Raw genomic sequence first — 18,465 nt, 5'->3', positions numbered from 1 at the left:
TCATTCAACGACTTTGAAAACCTCTGTATTAGAATAAAGGGAAATTTTAGCTCGACAGGTTAAAATGATTAATTAGTATTAATCGTAATTACCTGATTCATTTGGGAAGATGTATCAATTCAAGGAACCTTGAAGGAATCAATTTCAGATATTTAATCAATGTATTCGTCCACCAAATCTCTCATACAAATATCTGTCAGTTCTATTAAATTATCACCGTTTTGTCCATAAACCATAATAATTCAATATTGATCAGATTGATATTCTGGGCACGGTAGTGGGTAGGGCTGGGCGATACAGCAAAGAAAATTCTTGTGGGTTCAACTGGGTAGGCTAACAAAAGTATTGTTGGTGATTTTCAGTGATATAGCCTTTGGTGATGTTGAGGTTTCTTTAAATTTCTTTCTGACATTCCCTGTTGGCCCAAAGGTTACAAAATCCTGTTTATGAAATATCCATAGTGGAATTTTTTACAGAAGAGATTTCAGTTTGTTCTTCCTGTATTGAAACTCTTGAAAAACTTTTTTACTATATTGTGATTTCATTTTTTGGAGAATGTCTTTAATTGGCTTTAAATGAAAAATAATCATAGTTATTCCTGAGTTTTATAAAATATCCTGTTTTTGAAGAATATACTGAATCCCCAGTTTAGTGCTGTCCTGATTTACATCTTGCAGTCCATTCCATTTGAAATCTTGCTTTTTTTGGATGTTATTAAGTGTGGTGTGACTAATGATATAGTTATGCTCTCTTTGTAAATTTTCAATACATTTTTTAAAAAGACAGTAGTCATTTTATGTTGTTAACATTTCTATAACATTTCTATTACCTTCGTTTCTAGATAACAGGTGAACATAATGACTTATCACACAACTTTGACACTAATTTTTATAATAAATATAGCTGGAAGCAGCGATGATGGGCCCAAGCCCTGGTGCCACTGCCAAATGTGCACAACAGGCAATGCATTTAAACTGTGTAAATGGAAATGGACTGTCAAAGTCATTTGAATACGCCACATTAACAGCAGCAGCTGGTGCCACTATCACCATTAACCTAATTATTAAACAAATTAAATAGAACTAAAGACGACAACTGCCATGATTCCTCTCATTCACGGTGTCGTAAAGCTACGTCTTTGTTTTAAATAAGCAATCATAAGCGGCGAAACTTAATTAATGAGGCTTTAATACTAACATAAAATATTAAAGAAAAATATCAAAGTTTCCTCAAAGTGCTTTTTTATGTACGATGAATGTGTTTAGATGAATGTGTTCATTCTGTATAATAGGAACCATATTAAAATAAAGAATTAAACTGAATCTGTTCTCTGTTCCAGTTTGGTCCAGCAGAAGAGCTCAAACCCAGAGTTCAGCTGTGTGTCTATGAAGAGTACCGACTCTATGGATCAGCCACTATATTTTAAGAGTGGAGACAAATGGCCTTGTATCAGGTAATAACATTTCTATAAAATATGTGCTCATAGTATACTATTAGATTTTTTGTATTAGTACAGGTTTTTTTTTAAGAGGAGGTGCGGAGGAGGGCTGGGCGATATGACAATGTCAATAGATGGAGATTTTTCTACATAGTTTTTCTGTTTGTAAATGTATGCATACAGCGCAGGACTGCTTAAACACCATAGAGCAGCAAAGAAACACTGGATGAATGAGAATAAAGAGCGAGACATGTTTGAACTGAATTCGGTACTGGCAGGAGGCTTTCTGTGGTGCACATCCAAAGCGCACTTGTGCTGAATTCAGTTCGGTCAGACCGGTCAAATACACACATTTATGTGTCAATTTTTTTTAAATTATCATTATATTAGATCCATTTATATGGTCTTAAAGTGACAACAGCCTCATATAAGCATGTCATTAATGATAATCAAGCAACCGAAAACACAAAGACTAAAAAACCCTGTATTAGAATACAGGTAAAGTTAAGCTTGAAGGGTTAAAATGATGAATTAGTATTAATCGTAATTACTTGATTCATTTGGGAAAATGTATCAATTCAAGGAACCTTGAAGGAATCAATTTCGGATAATTAATCATGTATTCATCCACCGAATCTCTCATACAAATATATATTGTGAATTTACCTCAACATTTTTGGAGAATGTATTTAATTATCTTTCAATGAAAAATAATCATTTATTCCTTTGTTTTAGAAAATATCCTGTTTTTGAAGAATATGTTAAATCCCGAGTTTAGTGCTGTCCTGATTTACATCTTGGAGTACATTCCATTTGAAATCTTGCCTTTTTTGGATGTTATTAAGTGTGGTGTGACTAATGATATAGTTATGCTCTCTGACTCACTTTGTAAATGTGCAATCAATATTTTAAAAAGACAGTGAAGACATTTATGGTGCTAAACATTTCTTTAACATTTCTATTAACATTTCTAGATGACAGGTGAACATAATAACTTATCAGACCACTCAGAAAACTCAGAAAAACTAGTTCACAGGGGAGCACAATGAGACACAACTATTTATAATAAATATAGCTGGAAGCAGCGATGACGGGCCCAAGCCCCGGTTGATATAACTAATTAAATAGAACTAAAGACGACAACTCCCATGATTCCTAACGCATTCACGGTGTTAAGTTACGCCTTTGTTTTAAATAAGTGATTATAATCGGCAAAACTTACATAATGAGCCTTTAATACTAACATAACATATTATATAACATATTAAAGAAAAATATCAAAGTTTCCTCAAAGTGCTTTTTGATGTAATATGAATGTGTTTAGATTAATGTGTTCATTCTGTATGATAGGAACCATTTTAATGTAAAGAATTAAACTGAATCTGTTCTCTGTTCCAGTTCGGTCCAGCAGAAGAGCTCAAACCCAGAGTCCAGCTGTGTGTCTATGAAGAGTAATGGCTCTATGGATCAGCCACTATATTTTAAGAGTGGAGACAAACGGCCTTATGTCAGGTACTCAGAATAACATTTCTATAAAAGATGTGCTTATATCATTAGATTTTTGTATAAGAACAGGGGTTTTTTTTAAAGAGGAGGTGCGGAGGAGGGCTGGGCGATATGACGATGTCAATAGATGGAGATTTTTTCGACATAGTTTTTCTGTTTGTAAATGTATGCATACAGCGCAGGACTGCTTAACCTGTTAAGCCTCACCAGTGCGTCGGCGCACTGAAGCGTTTTTTTTTATATATAGCTCAAAGTTACTATCAGATTTAATGTTATACTTCGACAAACTATACATCATTAAAAAGATATAAGACTCAAGTTTCAGTATTTGACCACTATTGTATTCTGAGAAACTTATAGCGACAGTTATTTCTTAATTTGTGTCAGGAGTTATGAAATGAAAAAATGAGTCGATACCTTTGATATGAATTATGCGATTCAGCCGCTTTCATTCATAAAAAACTCCCGTGCTGTCGTCATGACAGCGATACACAAAACAACGTCCCTCAGGGCTTTAGCTCAAAAATGTGCAGATTTGGAGAAATATTGATATATTCTCATAGATTCACATCATATTTCTATAGACAGGAATAATATTTATTGAATTTATACCCAAATGCGTCGATGTAATCATTATGAGCGCTTGCATACTCTGATACTGTGTTTTCAATCCATACCAACAGCCTGAGGGCGCTATATGCACAATAATTGTCCATATATGGAACATGAAGAAGAGCCATGATCATGTGACATTCCAGGACGTCACTGATACACACAAAGCTACAGAGTTCGCGCTGTTAAATGCAGATAAAGATGTTTTGAAGATAATAAACATGATTGCAATGATATTTGAGTTACCTGTGTTTTTCAAGACATGCCAGGTATTTTCATAATAATAGATTATATTTATAATGTAATGCTAATCTATATAGACTATCATTGTGCAGAACAGTATACAATAGTATATTTTCTGTCTGATTTTTTTATCTGAAGCCAAATTAGATCACAGAAGATTATTTAAAATACTCCACTTGCGTTATAAAAGTAAGTTTGGAGCACAAACATGGTTTTAATCTCATAAATGGTCGTGTATTGATGGTGTGCTAAGCTAACATGCTAGCTAGCCCTAGGTGCACCTGCAACCTAGAAGTTATACTTTTATGTTTTTTTGAATGCTTACTGAAAGTTTCTTTATTCAAGAATGTTCTTTATTCTTTATTTAAAATGTGAGGTGAACTTTGAGAAAAGAAATTAGGGACTGAAACCCTATGAATAGCCTGTGAATAGCCAGTCGTTAGTAACTATAATGCAGACAAAAGAAATGCATATTTCGAGCCATAACCAGGCTGGAGAGGTGTGAATGTGTGCATGGGGAGACTGAGACTGAATGGGGCTCGTTTGCACCACAAAACAATAGAGACAATATACTGGATAGATGGTTAGAAGATGACAATAAACATCAGAAGCATCTTAGCGTCAAATCAAAATAAAGTCAACTGACATGGTCTTGAAAAACATTTAACTAAATACAGAGTTTTGGACTTGTTATCTTCAGATTTTAAACATAAAATGTTTAGACATGTGGCTTTAGCTGTAGTGCATTTCTAGATTGCTCCAGTGCCAACTTCAATTTTATTTTCATGAGGATGTTTCATAAAAAATAATTTCTAATAACTTTACAAAACTTTGAAGCTATTTATAACAATTTTTGTCATTATGATAATAATTAATTCTACATTTACAATAAACTGCCAGGTGTCAGCTTTCAAATGAGACCATACTTGTGCTTTTAGTACAAAGGGTTCATGAACTGTATCTGTTTCAGTTTGGGTATGTCATTTCTGGGGATTTTTCAAAAGTGGGGTTGCAGCTTAACAGGTTAAACACCATAGAGCAGCAAAGAAACACTGGATGAATGAGAATAAAGAGCAGGACATGTTTGAACTGAATTCGGTACTGGCAGGAGGATTTCTGTGGTGCACATCCAAAGCGCACTTGTGCTGAATTCAGTTCGGTCAGACTGGTCAAATACACACGTTATATGTCAAAAAAAAAAAAAATTAAATTATCTTTATATTAGATACATTTATATGGTCTTAAAGTGACAACAGCCTCATATAAGCATGTCATTAATGATAATCAGGCAACCAAAAACACAAAGAAAAAGAAAATCATTCATTGACTTAAAAACTGAAAAAGACTAAAAAACCCTGTATTAGAATACAGGTAAAGTTAAGCTTGAAGGGTTAAAATGATGAATTAGTATTAATCATAATTACCTGATTCATTTGGGAAAATTTATCAATTCAAGGAACCTTGAAGGAATCAATTTCGGATAATTAATCAATGTATTCATCCACCGAATCTCTCATACAAATATATATTGTGAATTTACCTCAACATTTTTGGAGAATGTGATTATTTTTCATTGAAAGACAATTAAATATAGTTGTTCCTTCGTTTTAGAAAATATCCTGTTTTTGAAGAATATGTTAAATCCCGAGTTTAGTGCTGTCCTGATTTACATCTTGGAGTACATTCCATTTGAAATCTTGCCTTTTTTGGATGTTATTAAGTGTGGTGTGACTAATGATATAGTTATGCTCTCTGACTCACTTTGTAAATGTGTAATCAATTTTTTAAAAAGACAGTGAAGACATTTATGGTGCTAAACATTTCTTTAACATTTCTATTAACATTTCTAGATGACAGGTGAACATAATGACTTATCAGACAACTAAGGAAAACTAGTTCACAGGGAAGCACAATGAGACACAACTCTGACACTAATATTTATAATAAATATAGCTGGAAGCAGTGATGACGGGCCCAAGCCCTGGTGCCACTGCCTCACCAGCATCTTTAGGGCAACTGTGCACAACAAGCAATATGCATTTAAACTGTGTAAATGTAAATGGACTGTCTAAGTCATTTGAATACGCCACATTAACAGCAGCAGCTGGTGCCACTATCACCATTAACCTAATTATTAAACTTATTAAATAGAACTAAAGACGACAACTCCCATGATTCCTAACTCATTCACGGTGTCGTTAAGTTACGCCTTTGTTTTGAATAAGTGATATTTAGTGGTGAAACTTACATAATGAGCCTTTAATGCTAACATAAAATATTAAAGAAAAAAATCATAAAGTTTCCTCAGTGCTTTTTTATGCAAGATGAATGTTTATATTAATATGGTTCCTATCATACAGAATGAACACAGTAATCTAAAGGGTAAAACTGAATCTGTTCTCTGTTACAGTTCAGTCCAGCAGAAGAGCTCAAACCCAGAGTCCAGCTGTGTGTCTATGAAGAGTAACTGCTCTATGGATCAGCCACTATATTTTAAGAGTGGAGACAAACGGCCTTATGTCAGGTACTCAGAATAACATTTCTATAAAAGATGTGTTTATAGTATTAGATTTTTGTATTAGAACAGTTTTTTTTTAAAAGAGTTCTTCTTTTCTACACCCACATTTATGTTAGAATGAAATGTGTTTTTGAATGTTAGGTGAATGAACGGTTTAAGGACTCACTCAAAGACAGTCCCTTGCCGCCAGCTTGACAGCTCAGGCATTTAAGTGGCACCCAAATGAGGTGCCGAAATCTTAGTTCTGATTTGGTTCGTTACATGCCGGTCATATATGGTTTCTGTAACCAACCCTAGGTACAACAGGTGGCACAAAAATTCAGCTCAACACTTTTCTTCACAACCGCTTTTGATGATGCACAGGGACATTTGGATGACATTGATTTTTAGACAGAAAATCAGAAATTAACTTGTGCTTCTGAATTGTTTAACGTGTGTTTCCAAACATTGTATTTGTAATTATTTGGTGGAGGATGCAGCTCTACCTCTGCCTTGTTAATCTATTTTCTACTATGTCAGTGGATCCCAACCTTTTTTACTACAAGGCCCCCCTCCTCTCCAAATCAATACTGCAAGATAGATTTATACCCTCAGTTTTCTTTTTTGCAAACATAATTCTCAGACATTATTTACAACTTAAAAGTACTTTCTCTGCTCATATATATTGTAGCTTAAATAAGCTCAAGTCAACCTGCCATACCAAGCAAGACCACAAGGAGATGCCAAAGGACTGCATACGATACGGATCCATTATGAAGTATTAAACACACCAAATCTGCTCAACCAATAGAATAGAACTGTGTTCATGAAGAAATACAATGTTAAAGCGATCAGTGAGCCAAGAGCGCACTTACACGATTTGTTTGCACATCAGTAATAATTGGCTTGCGCATGCAGAATAACAAATCCTGTATGTCACTGTAGTCGTCTTAACCTTAATTACAATCGTAATAAAGTGGGTCGCGGCCTACAGGTTTAGAGATGAGAAATCAATCTACATATAAAATACTGGTCACAAATTATTGGTCACTTTCTGAATAATAAAAGTATAGCACATCTAGTCTACTAATAATTATATATAAATAAATAGTTTTATCTTTAATACCGTGGCAAATTGGAGAATATTACCATCCCTAGGATCTGCTGTTGGGACGAAATGCACAAAAATTAACATAAGAAACAGTTGGCTGACTTTTTTTCATTTTTTTGACATGACATGGTTAAATTCAGATGGTAAATATCATATATTAAGTTGGGTGTCCACCTTAGAGATAATCACCACATTTATAATGAAACCATCATGTTTAAAAATATTTTTTTATTCACTTCATATAATAAAATCTATTTACTTTTAACATATTTGATTGCTATAGTAAATTATTATGGGATATTCAATGCTTTCAGAATCTTTACTTTTTTAAAATCATTTTGTTTCTGTATTTTTAAAATGAACATTTTAAAGACAGTATATTTATTGAACAAAATTAATTCTTTAATTAATTAAAATAAACCAAAAGTAGTACAACATAATCTTTGCTAAAGTGATTGTTCTGAACAAGTGTTAACGTAGACATTATTAAAAACATATTATTTTAACTGAAGTATTTGTATAAATATGCTGGTTTTATGCTCTGTGTCTGTGGGGTAAATAATAAATAAATAAATAAGATTTTGAATATTTTTCACACAAAATCTGTTGGTCTATCAATGTCCAGTAAAAACATATTTTTTTTCTGCAATCATACACTATGGGAGTAGTTAAAAGCACAACAGCAAATTTGGTGTTATGTATACAAGATCAGATCAGGTACAATAATGGTTCTAAAACAGTTCAGTCGAAGCATGGCAAACGATACGAGACATTAAAGATACATATGACGCAGTTGCGACACGATTCACCCCTATTACAATGCAGTGCGATCTGATTTTGGATTGTTATTTTTATACAGCAATTGTTATTAATATACAGCAGTGCATTTACACTCTGTAAAAGCTGTTGGTAAGTTACTCAGTTAATGACACAATTACATCAATATCAGTGTGTCTGATTTTTTTTATTTTTTTTTTTTACCCTCTTCATTCTGATTTAAGGTCAAATCTTCCATCCAGACCAGTTAAAAACAGACCTGTGTTCAAGCCTGTGATTCAACCACAAGACTTTAATGAAAGCATGTATCCTGTTTTCAGGTAAAATATAGGACTTTTGTTGTTTTTGCTTAATTTTAGGTGTTGCAATGCACATCACTCAAGACTAATAATTGAAAGAAACCCAATGCTGTTCTGTGTCCCTTAATAGAACAAACAAGTAATCCATTTTGTAATTTATGGCTTTTTACTTCAATAACATTTGTAATAATCTGTTATTTTCATCTTACAGCCATGACTCTGAACTTCCTGAAGTCTTCAACACGTTGATATCAAATCTGAGAAAGAAGTTTGAGTGTTTGTATGAGGGAATATCAAAGCAGGGAAACCCAACACTCCTGAACGAGATCTACACAGAGCTCTACATCACAGAGAGTGAAAGTGGAGAGATCAGTTATGAGCATGAGGTGAGACAGATTGAGACACAGTCCAGGAGAGCAGAAATGGAGGACACACCAATCAAATGCAGTGACATCTTTAGACCTTTACCTGGACAAGACAAACCCATCAGAACTGTGCTGACAAAGGGAGTCGCTGGCATTGGAAAAACAGTCTCTGTGCAGAAGTTCATCCTGGACTGGGCTGAAGGGAAAGAGAATCAGGACGTCCAGCTCATATTTCCACTTCCTTTCAGAGAGCTCAACTTGATGAAGGACAAAACACTCAGTCTTTCAGATCTTCTTCATGTCTTTTTCCCTGAAACCAAAGAAATGGACATATCCAGTAATAAGTATAAAGTTTCATTCATCTTTGATGGTCTGGATGAGTGTCGTCTGTCTCTGGATTTTCAGAGCGATGTGAGGTTGTGTGATGTGACTGAATCAGCCTCAGTGGACGAGCTGCTGACGAACCTCATTGTGGGGAATCTGCTTCCCTCTGCTCTCATCTGGATCACCTCCAGACCAGCAGCAGCGGATCTCGTCCCCTCTGAGTGTGTCCATCGAGTGACAGAGGTACGAGGCTTCAGTGACCCACAGAAACAGGAATACTTCAGGAAGAGAATCAGTGATCAGAGTCTGGCCGACAGGATCATCTCACACCTGAAGTTATCAAGGAGCCTCTTTATTATGTGCCACATCCCAGTGTTCTGCTGGATCTCAGCCACTGTTCTAGAGAAGATGTTGAGTGAAGCAGAGAGAGGAGAGATTCCCAAGACTCTCACTCAAATGTACACGCACTTCCTGCTCATTCAGACCAACATCAAACATGAGAAGGACTATGAGAAGAAAGTGAAAGATGAAGACATGATTGTCAAACTGGGGAAACTGGCTTATCAGCAGCTTGTGAAAGGCCACCTGATCTTCTATGAGGAAGACCTGAGAGAGTGCGGCATTGATGAGACAGAAGCATCAGTTTACTCAGGATTGTGCACTCAGATCTTCAGAGAGGAGTTGGGCTTGTCTCAGGGGAAAGTTTTCTGCTTTGTTCATCTGAGCATTCAGGAACATCTAGCAGCTCTATATGTGCATCTCTCCTTTATCAACAATAACATCAATGTGTTTGACCAGGTTACCAAACCAATTAATGGAGACAAAATGTCACTATCTGATCTCCATCAGAGAGCTGTGGATGAGGCTTTAGACAGTAAAAATGGGCATCTGGACCTTTTCCTTCGTTTCCTTCTGGGTCTGTCAGTCGAGTCTAATCAGAGTCTCTTACAAGAACTAAAGACACAGACAGCAAACAGCTCTCACAACAATGAGAAAACAATTCACTGTATTAAAGAAAAGATCAGTGACAATCCCTCTCCAGATAAATACATCAATCTGTTTCACTGTCTGAATGAACTGGGTGATCTTTCACTAGTAAATGAAGCTCAACCTCATATGAGCCGTGGAGGATTGCGTAATGTGAAACTCTCCTCATCCCAGTGGTCTGCTTTAGTTTTTGTGTTGTTGACCTCAGAGCAGACAATGCATGAGTTTAAGTTGTACAACTTAATTGGAGCTGAAAATGAACAGTAAGTAACATTGAGAACAATCATTACAGTCTAAAACATTATGAACAGAGACAAACTAAGAGATCAGAGGTTTTTAAATCACAGGGCAAAGATTGATTTCTGGGATATTGTACATAATTTGCGGGTGCTTCTCAAACGGAATTAAGTCCTAGTAAGGCTGCAAATATCGGGTGCCACATTTTTAAGCACCTGTGAAGGCTATCTCAATTTGAAGGATCCTTTGATGGCAGCCTTCGTTTCGCATCCTTAATTCAGATCCCTTTGAAGGATGCATCAATTGTATCCTTCGTGTCCTTCATTCTCCCACAATCCTTTGCACACCTTCCAATTCAGGAAAAAACTGATGGAAAGTGAGTCGGCATTGAGCTTATTTGAGTTCAGTATGAATTTATAAGAAAAAAATATTGTTTTTGGAGATGAAGGCATATATGTTATATTTTGTTTTGGTGTAAAAATCACTTAACACTAAACTGGCAAAAATGTAAGCTACTGGGAGACACACAAAGCTGTCATTCACTGTATTGCATTAATGAAAAAGCCACTTAATATAAAGATTTTAAAACAATTTTAGTGCTGTAATTCTGGGGGGTGGGAACATGTGTGACGGAACCATGCGCACCTACTACACCGTCTCACTCTAGTGTTTAATGCTGAGAATTCAAGCCTACACGCCTCAGAAGGACTGGACTAGGAAAGACACAATCTCACTAGGATGTAGCCTTCCGTTTGAGGAGCACCCAATATCAATATATGGGAGACACAGAACTTCCGGGAGAGGTGGGATGTCTGATTGTGGGAGTGAATCCGTTAAATTCTTGTTCTGCGAGTCACACCTGAAATAGCGATGGTTGACAAAGTAATAACCATAACAACGCATGGGACAAAAAAAATCTGGTATGTCAAAATAGACCTGTGCACTAAGTGTTGTAGTGTAAATGCAGCAGACTAATAGACGTGCCACAGCAACATTCACAATAAAAAGAATTAACAAATGTGTTGGCCGAATATGTTTAGTAGCTTCTACAGTTAGATACTAAACTTTTTTGCCTACCCTTTATAAAGCTGTGCATAATTTAACAAAATATATGAGGGTGTTTAATAAGGTATGTAGTGTTTTATTTATTTATTTATGATATTAATTATTATTATTAGCATTAAAGGTCCCATGACATGCTACTTTTTGTAGGCTTTAATATAGGCCTTAGTGGTCCCTAGTACTGTATCTGAAATCTCTTTTCAAAAATTCAGCCTCGGTGCAGAATTATAGCCACTACAAGCCAGTCCCGGAATGAGCTTCCTTCAGACAGGCCGTTTCGGTGTCTGTAGCTTTAAATGCTAATGAGGAGGAGAAAGGCGGCGCAAGGTGGAGGGTGGGTGTGGCCTTGACCATCTTGCGCAACGGTACCGGTCCGTGCATGTTTACGTTGGATATAGCAATGGCACGAAGACACGCAGTCGTTCAAGCATTTCAGTTTGACCCAGAATCTGATCCGGATGGAGAAGCAACAACTCAGCGGTTCCAGCAGGACGTTTCCGAATGGTTAGTTTAAAATATTATGTCTGGATACGGTACTTTATTCGGATGGTTTACAGTTATTATCATGTAGCTAACGCTAATCTACTGTTGCCTTTTCATGAGAGATCTGTAATCTGTAATTTATCTTATTACAATTACATCATCAAGCTCTGCGATCTTGAAATGCGGATATCGCGCGCGCCGTATAACCAACAGGAAAACGGTTATCCAAATAACAAAGAAGTGTACAACACTCGCGTTACAGTGTGTGTATTCACACACATAAACTGCATAGCTGCATAGCTAATGTGACAGCCACATTCTACGTGTAACAGTCTAGGCAACCATAAACAGTAAAGCAACACACTTATATATCATTAGTTGACTTACTTGTCCGAGGTGTGTAGCTGAGCCAAAGAGAGTGATCCAGACTTTAGTTTCAGACGTTCAGCAAGCCCAGCTCTGTATTAACCCTTCGGTGTTCATTTGTACATCCAATTATTGAGCAATTGTTATGCTTCGCTCGCTCAAAAGCCATGATATCTCTCGTGGACTAACTAAAATCGCGCGTGCGCGCGTTCCTACTTCCTAGCTCATTTTCTCATGGGCGGAAAATATTCTCTGGGCGGGCAAAGCAGAGACAGGGGAGGTAACATTCCTCCTTGTAACGTCACAAGGAGGAGATTCAAGATCAGCGCGATTGAGCTTCCATTTTCTCAAAGGCAGAGAAAGATAGCAAAAGCTCGATTTACACCGATTGAAATTTCTAGAAACTTGGGGACCATATACAGGCTAGGGGATATAATGTTATAAACCTCATATTAATGTTAAAAAACCTCAGAAAGTGAAAATTTCATGTCATGGGACCTTTAATAATTAACTTGTTTTTTATTTTCAAATAGTGTCACTCTGAAAGCACAAAATACAGCAGATGAAGTTCTTCAGAAGCTGCTGCCTGTGGTTACAGCAACTAGATCAGCTGAGTAAGTAACACTGATAACAATCATCACTGTTAAAACATTACAATTCTTAATTCTAAATTAATTGTTTAACAAATAAATATATATCACATTTCAAATTTTAAACCCTCCACCTTTCTGACCTAATTTGTAATATACACAACTACATTTACATTTGTGTGAAAAATTTATTTTCAAATATATACAATTATATTGTATGTATGTAAACATTTATATTTAGACTTTTATATATATTTTTTAATTTATATATCTATCTATCTATATATATAATCTCAGTTATACCGTTATATCAGTTTTATATAATTGTTTTCTCTCACATAGAGACATAATCTCTTAGAATAACAGCAAAACTAACTGATATATTGAATAAATGGAACAAGCAATTTTTTCTATTTTGATACGAGAGTGATCTGAGTTTCATTGTTCTCTACAGGTTTTATAATTGTGGTGTCACGGATGAAGGTTGTGCTGCTCTGGCTTCAGCTCTGAGATCAAACCCCTCACACCTGAGAGACCTGGTTCTGTCTAAGAATAATATAGGAGACTCAGGAGTGAAGCAGCTCTCTGTTGTACTGGAGAATCCTCACTGTAAACTTGAGAAACTGTGGTAAGTTCATACGTGACTCTCACATGAAACTGTCACTGCAAGTAACATCAAAATGGAATAAAATGCAGGGAAATGACTATTATTACATTAGTTACAAGCAAAGCTATTGAACCATGATCAAATTCATCAAATTGACATCATGTCTGTTCATATGAATTAAGAGATTAAAAATGTTTCAGTTTGAAGCGTTCATGTGATTGATCTGTAAATTATTGAAAACATGAGCTGCTTCTCATTAAGGTGATACTGCAGTACTGATAGCTCTTTACTTTAAACATACTCAATCTCAGCAGTCAGGATTAACACTGTCCATTAATTTTAATTTGAGAAAACTGGATCATATAGAAATATAGAGGTTTAAGATCTACAATGTGTCAATGTTGCAGATTATGACGTGGTGAAACTTTACAGCACGATTTAACGAGAACATACACTGCATAGTCTTTGTAATAATAGTTTACTAATGCGTAAAGGCTTTTTTTTATCATGCTGTTTTAGTTTGTGCTTTCAAGACAAGTAAAAGTATTGCAACTTTTTTTTAAATACTGGGGAAATATACTCTTGTTCCATGTAGTTACAGGGTTAGTGTAACATTTGCAGGCTGCAAATTAAAGTGGTGCTTGTTACCCTCTTGTTAGATGTAGTTATAGGGTGAGTACAATAAAAAACTGATACACAATCTGATATCACTCAGAAACATTTTATTTGAAAAACAACTTATTAGAAAACAGATTTACAACACTTCTTATTCGTTTCTCTTGCTTGGCTCCTTCCTCCGTGTTCCTCTTCTTTTTCTTTCTTTCCACAGATAAATCTTAAGAAGGAATCCATTGTATCTTGCTATTCTTCATCATCTCCTTTGCTTGAAACAAGCTAAATTATCTGCCAATGGGTTAAGAAAATTAATCGTAAACAAGATTATTTTTCTTACCCCATTGCCAGATAATTTTGCTTTTTAAGCAAAACTAACTTAATTTTAGTAATTGCACCTTGATTTAAGAATTTTTAGATATTTGGACTTGAAACAACAAAAATACTAAATAAGAAAAGCATTTTTTTGCAGTGTAGAAAGATTAAAGACTCCATCTTCAATATTTGACCACTGTTTATGATAAAACTAGGTTGCAGTGACTTAATTTCTTAATTTATGTCAGGATTGCAAACTAATCACTTTGTAATTTTTTATATTTTGAATAGAATAAAAACATGCACTTATGTTCTCTCACGTCTGCTGCGGTTTATTTGTTTACATAGCTTTACTGAATATTGCCCGTTAGAGCTTTTAGTCCAAAAGTGTGCATATCTGGATGAATATTGATTTATTCTCACATGTTTGCAAAATATTTCGTCATACAGAATATAATTTCTATTCATTTTCCTCTGAATTATGCGATCTGAAGAGCTAAAACAGTGTAGACAGCACTGTCTGTTCTTTTCCTGGTTTGCGTCAGTTATGATCTCGGCGCTCTCTCTGCGTACAGCTGTCAATCACCTTACGTGGGTCAACGTGACCATAATTCCTGCCCTTATGGATGCCGCTGTCCTGTACACTTCCTCGTTCCGAGCTCCATGAAAAACAAACCTAAATAAACATTTCTACATGTGAAACAAGAAGCTAATAAACACACGATTACCATAGTATATTGTTTGTGTGTGATTTTCATACGGTTTGTGTGATTTTCTTATCAATAATGGACGTTTAGATTTACAGTGTGAATGCTAAGCTGGTGTAGTGATTAGATGCAAATAAAAGGCTATACAAAACATTTCAACAACATCATATGTCTAAAATCCACATTAGATCGCGATCTGAAGTTAATACAAACAATGGTGATTTAAAGTGAGTTTTGAGCATAATATTAATCTTTTACATTTTGTAGCTCTAATGCTCCTGTCACACCAGGAGCTATTCTATTCCATAATCTAATATGTTAAAAACTCACATAAGGTCCCAAGAATATGCTCTTTTTTTTGTTTGTTTGTTTGTTTGTTTGTTTCCTAGAAAGACTTCAGATAATAGGTGGATCAATGTATAGGGGGATGAAAGTGGTGTATATGTGCAAGCCATGCAATGCAGATTAAAGGCTAATAATGGCTGAATACAAACAAAAGAATAACGAAGATTAGGTCTCCTACCGGCAGATGTGTGAAAAGTTCATTGAGTGAGAACAATAGAACATAAGGCAGTTCGCCTCCCAGACATTAGACAATAGACTGCAAATGGGTGTTTACAGGGCAATAAAATATTTTATGAGCACCTCATATGCCTTCTCTAAAAACTCACTCTGACAAGGTCTTACAAAATGTTTAAATGGGTGGTATAATGCCCTTTTCACAAGATGTGAAATAAGTCTCTGAAGTCCCCATGTGTATGTGAAGTTTTAACTCAAAATACCCCACAGATATTGTTATTTAGTGTTAAAATTGTCACTTTTTTAGGGTGAGCAAAAACGCACCGTATTTGTGTGTCCCTTTAAATGCAAATGAGTTGCTGCTCCCAGCACAGGGGGCGGAGCTACAACAGCTTGTGTCCTTTTACCTCACACAGACATGCACTGAAAATTTCAAAAACTTTTAGCCTTTTATGTTTAAACCGGAGTCAGACATTGACGTAGAGACTCAAGAAGAATTGACAACATGTAGAACGCAACAGAACATTTCTGAATAGTTAGTTGATTATTTTAGGTAGCTTATGTGTAGTTATCTTCTAGTCATTGATTAGCGTATTCTGTCATGATAATCTATAAATTGCTTTCCCGGGGAGGGGTTTATATAAATTTTAAGGTTAGTGATGTTTATGCTCAAACAGCAACATTACACACTATCTAAAGTTAGAAAAGTGAAATCATAATCAACCACCCTTTTAATAAAATTCATAGTTTTAGAGCTAACATCCACATATTTGAAAGCATGAGCAGACTTGTGGCTTGCTCTTGTGTTTCTAAGTTTCTACAACACCAATAAATCATATTTTTATACATTTTAAAAAAGATTTTCTTCACATTTTTTATTTTTGTTTTTATGTTTGAGCTTATATATATCCATTTTAATAACAGTCAGTGATTCTGAGTAGCTTTCTAAATGTATGTTGGTTGTGTCTATTCAGAATGACTTAAGCAGCAACCTTTTTATTTTTGGTATGTCTCATATGCCCCACATGCCAAAATGTGGGGTGTGGAGTAAGGGGTTAAAAGAAAAACAGTACACCCAGAAATGTGCTCAGCATTTATTCATCTTTTACCCTCATGCCATCCAAGATGTATACGACTTTCTTTCTTCAAATGAACATAAACAAAGGTTTTTAGAAACATAAATAATCTGCTAATGCAAGCTCATTGGTTCCTCAAAGTTGAAGCATCAAACAGCACATACAGTAATAATGACGTTAATACATACGACCCCAACATTTCTGGGTGTACTGTATTTTCTTTAAACACATAATACAGAATAATAGCAAGAGACATGAGATTCCTTTTTAAGATTCATAAGTGGAAAGAATGAAAATGAAGAGGAAGAACAATAGTAGGACGAAGCCAAGCAAGAGAAACAATAAAAGGGACAGAACGTGCTACTTTCTATTAGGACTTTAGTATTTAAAATGAAAAGTTGATTAAAAAATGACTACTGTTTGACTGCAGGTGTGTTATGATTATGTTTTGTGCTCTGTGACAAGCTCAAATCACCATGTTAAATAGATCTTGGGGTCCCACTTTATATTAAGTGGCTTTAAGTACTATGTACTTACATGTACTTACATTGAAATTAATCATTTGATACAATGTACTTATTGTGTAACTACATGTTTTTACATTGTACTTACATTTTAAAAATTCCTGCATGTAATTACAGCTGTAATTAATTGATGTAATTACATTTGTAATTACACAGTTGACCCTTCCCTTACACCTTAAACCTACCCAATCCACCACACCTGTCCCTAACCTTACCCGTATCACACCTCAATAGCAGCAAAAGTGTTTTACAATACAACATGAACACAATAAGTACATTGTACTTATTTTTTTTATGTAAGTACATAGTACTTAACACCACTTAATATAAAGTGGGACCGATCTTGGTCTATGTTATTGGTTTCTCTTTAATAATTCTCTTTAAGTCTCTGTTGATCTGAGAGTGCCATTGTTCTCTACAGGTTTTATAATTGTGGTGTCACAGATGAAGTTTGCGCTGCTCTGGCTTCAGCTCTGAGATCAAACCCCTCACACCTGAGAAAACTGAATCTGTCTGAGAACAAACTAGGAGACTCAGGAGTGAAACTGCTCTCTGCTGTACTGGATAATCCTCACTTTAAACTGGAGGAACTGAGGTAAGATTATATGAGACTCACATGAAACTGAGTCACTGTGAATTTTATAATTTAATTTGTTCATAAAAATACGGGATTCAAACTTATTACATTTATGGCTGTCACTAACGATTATTTTGGTTTTTGGAATTTTAATCGAGTTTTCAATTTTTTGTGTTAAATCAAATTTGACCAAAACAAACAATAGCCTTTAACATGACTTAAAATACATATATAATAACAATGGGGCCGTCGGTGTGTGAATGAGTGAGTGAATGGGTGAATGTGAGGCTATATGTACAGCGCTTTGGTGGCCATAGGTCTGTGAAAGCGCTATATAAATGCAGTCCATTTACCATATAATAACAATGGGGCAATTATATTTGGTTCAAATAAAGTATCAAAAGCAAGTAATCATATGGTTTTATAGAACAACACAATTAAAATAAAATATCAAAAGTAAGTAATCATATGGTTTTATAGAACAACACAATTAAAATACATTATAAACATTGTATAAACAATCACATTATGGATTATAACAAAGGCCTTCAGAGGGCGCCAACAGCCTGGTGATTGTTGTTGTCCCAGATCAAATCCCTTTTTAATATAGGCCAAACAACATGAACATTTA

At 35.2% G+C, this 18,465-nt stretch overlaps 1 protein-coding gene across 6 annotated transcripts in view; it reads left to right on the top strand.

Moving 5' to 3' along the window:
- Positions 1–18,465, top strand: part of LOC307167413 (NACHT, LRR and PYD domains-containing protein 3-like) — a 146,364-nt gene that overhangs the window by 119,994 nt on the left and 7,905 nt on the right. For 5 of the 6 annotated variants that reach the window (XM_079886498.1, XM_079886497.1, XM_079886495.1 and 2 more), the window contains 8 exons: positions 1,340–1,453; positions 2,837–2,950; positions 6,210–6,323; positions 8,409–8,504; positions 8,695–10,422; positions 12,841–12,921; positions 13,352–13,525; positions 17,679–17,852. In XM_079886498.1, coding sequence (XP_079742624.1) covers positions 1,386–1,453; positions 2,837–2,950; positions 6,210–6,323; positions 8,409–8,504; positions 8,695–10,422; positions 12,841–12,921; positions 13,352–13,525; positions 17,679–17,852 — 2,549 coding nt within the window. In that variant the 5' untranslated portion in view covers positions 1,340–1,385. The remainder of the gene's footprint in view (positions 1–1,339; positions 1,454–2,836; positions 2,951–6,209; positions 6,324–8,408; positions 8,505–8,694; positions 10,423–12,840; positions 12,922–13,351; positions 13,526–17,678; positions 17,853–18,465) is intronic. The other variant, XM_079886499.1, reaches the window with a different exon arrangement.

The sequence above is a fragment of the Squalius cephalus genome (genome assembly GCF_949319135.1).
Source record: "Squalius cephalus genome assembly, chromosome: 11".
NCBI classification, from domain to species: domain Eukaryota; kingdom Metazoa; phylum Chordata; class Actinopteri; order Cypriniformes; family Leuciscidae; genus Squalius; species Squalius cephalus.
Note: the sequence above shows the minus strand (reverse complement) of the source record. Positions and strands in the feature narration are given on the sequence as shown.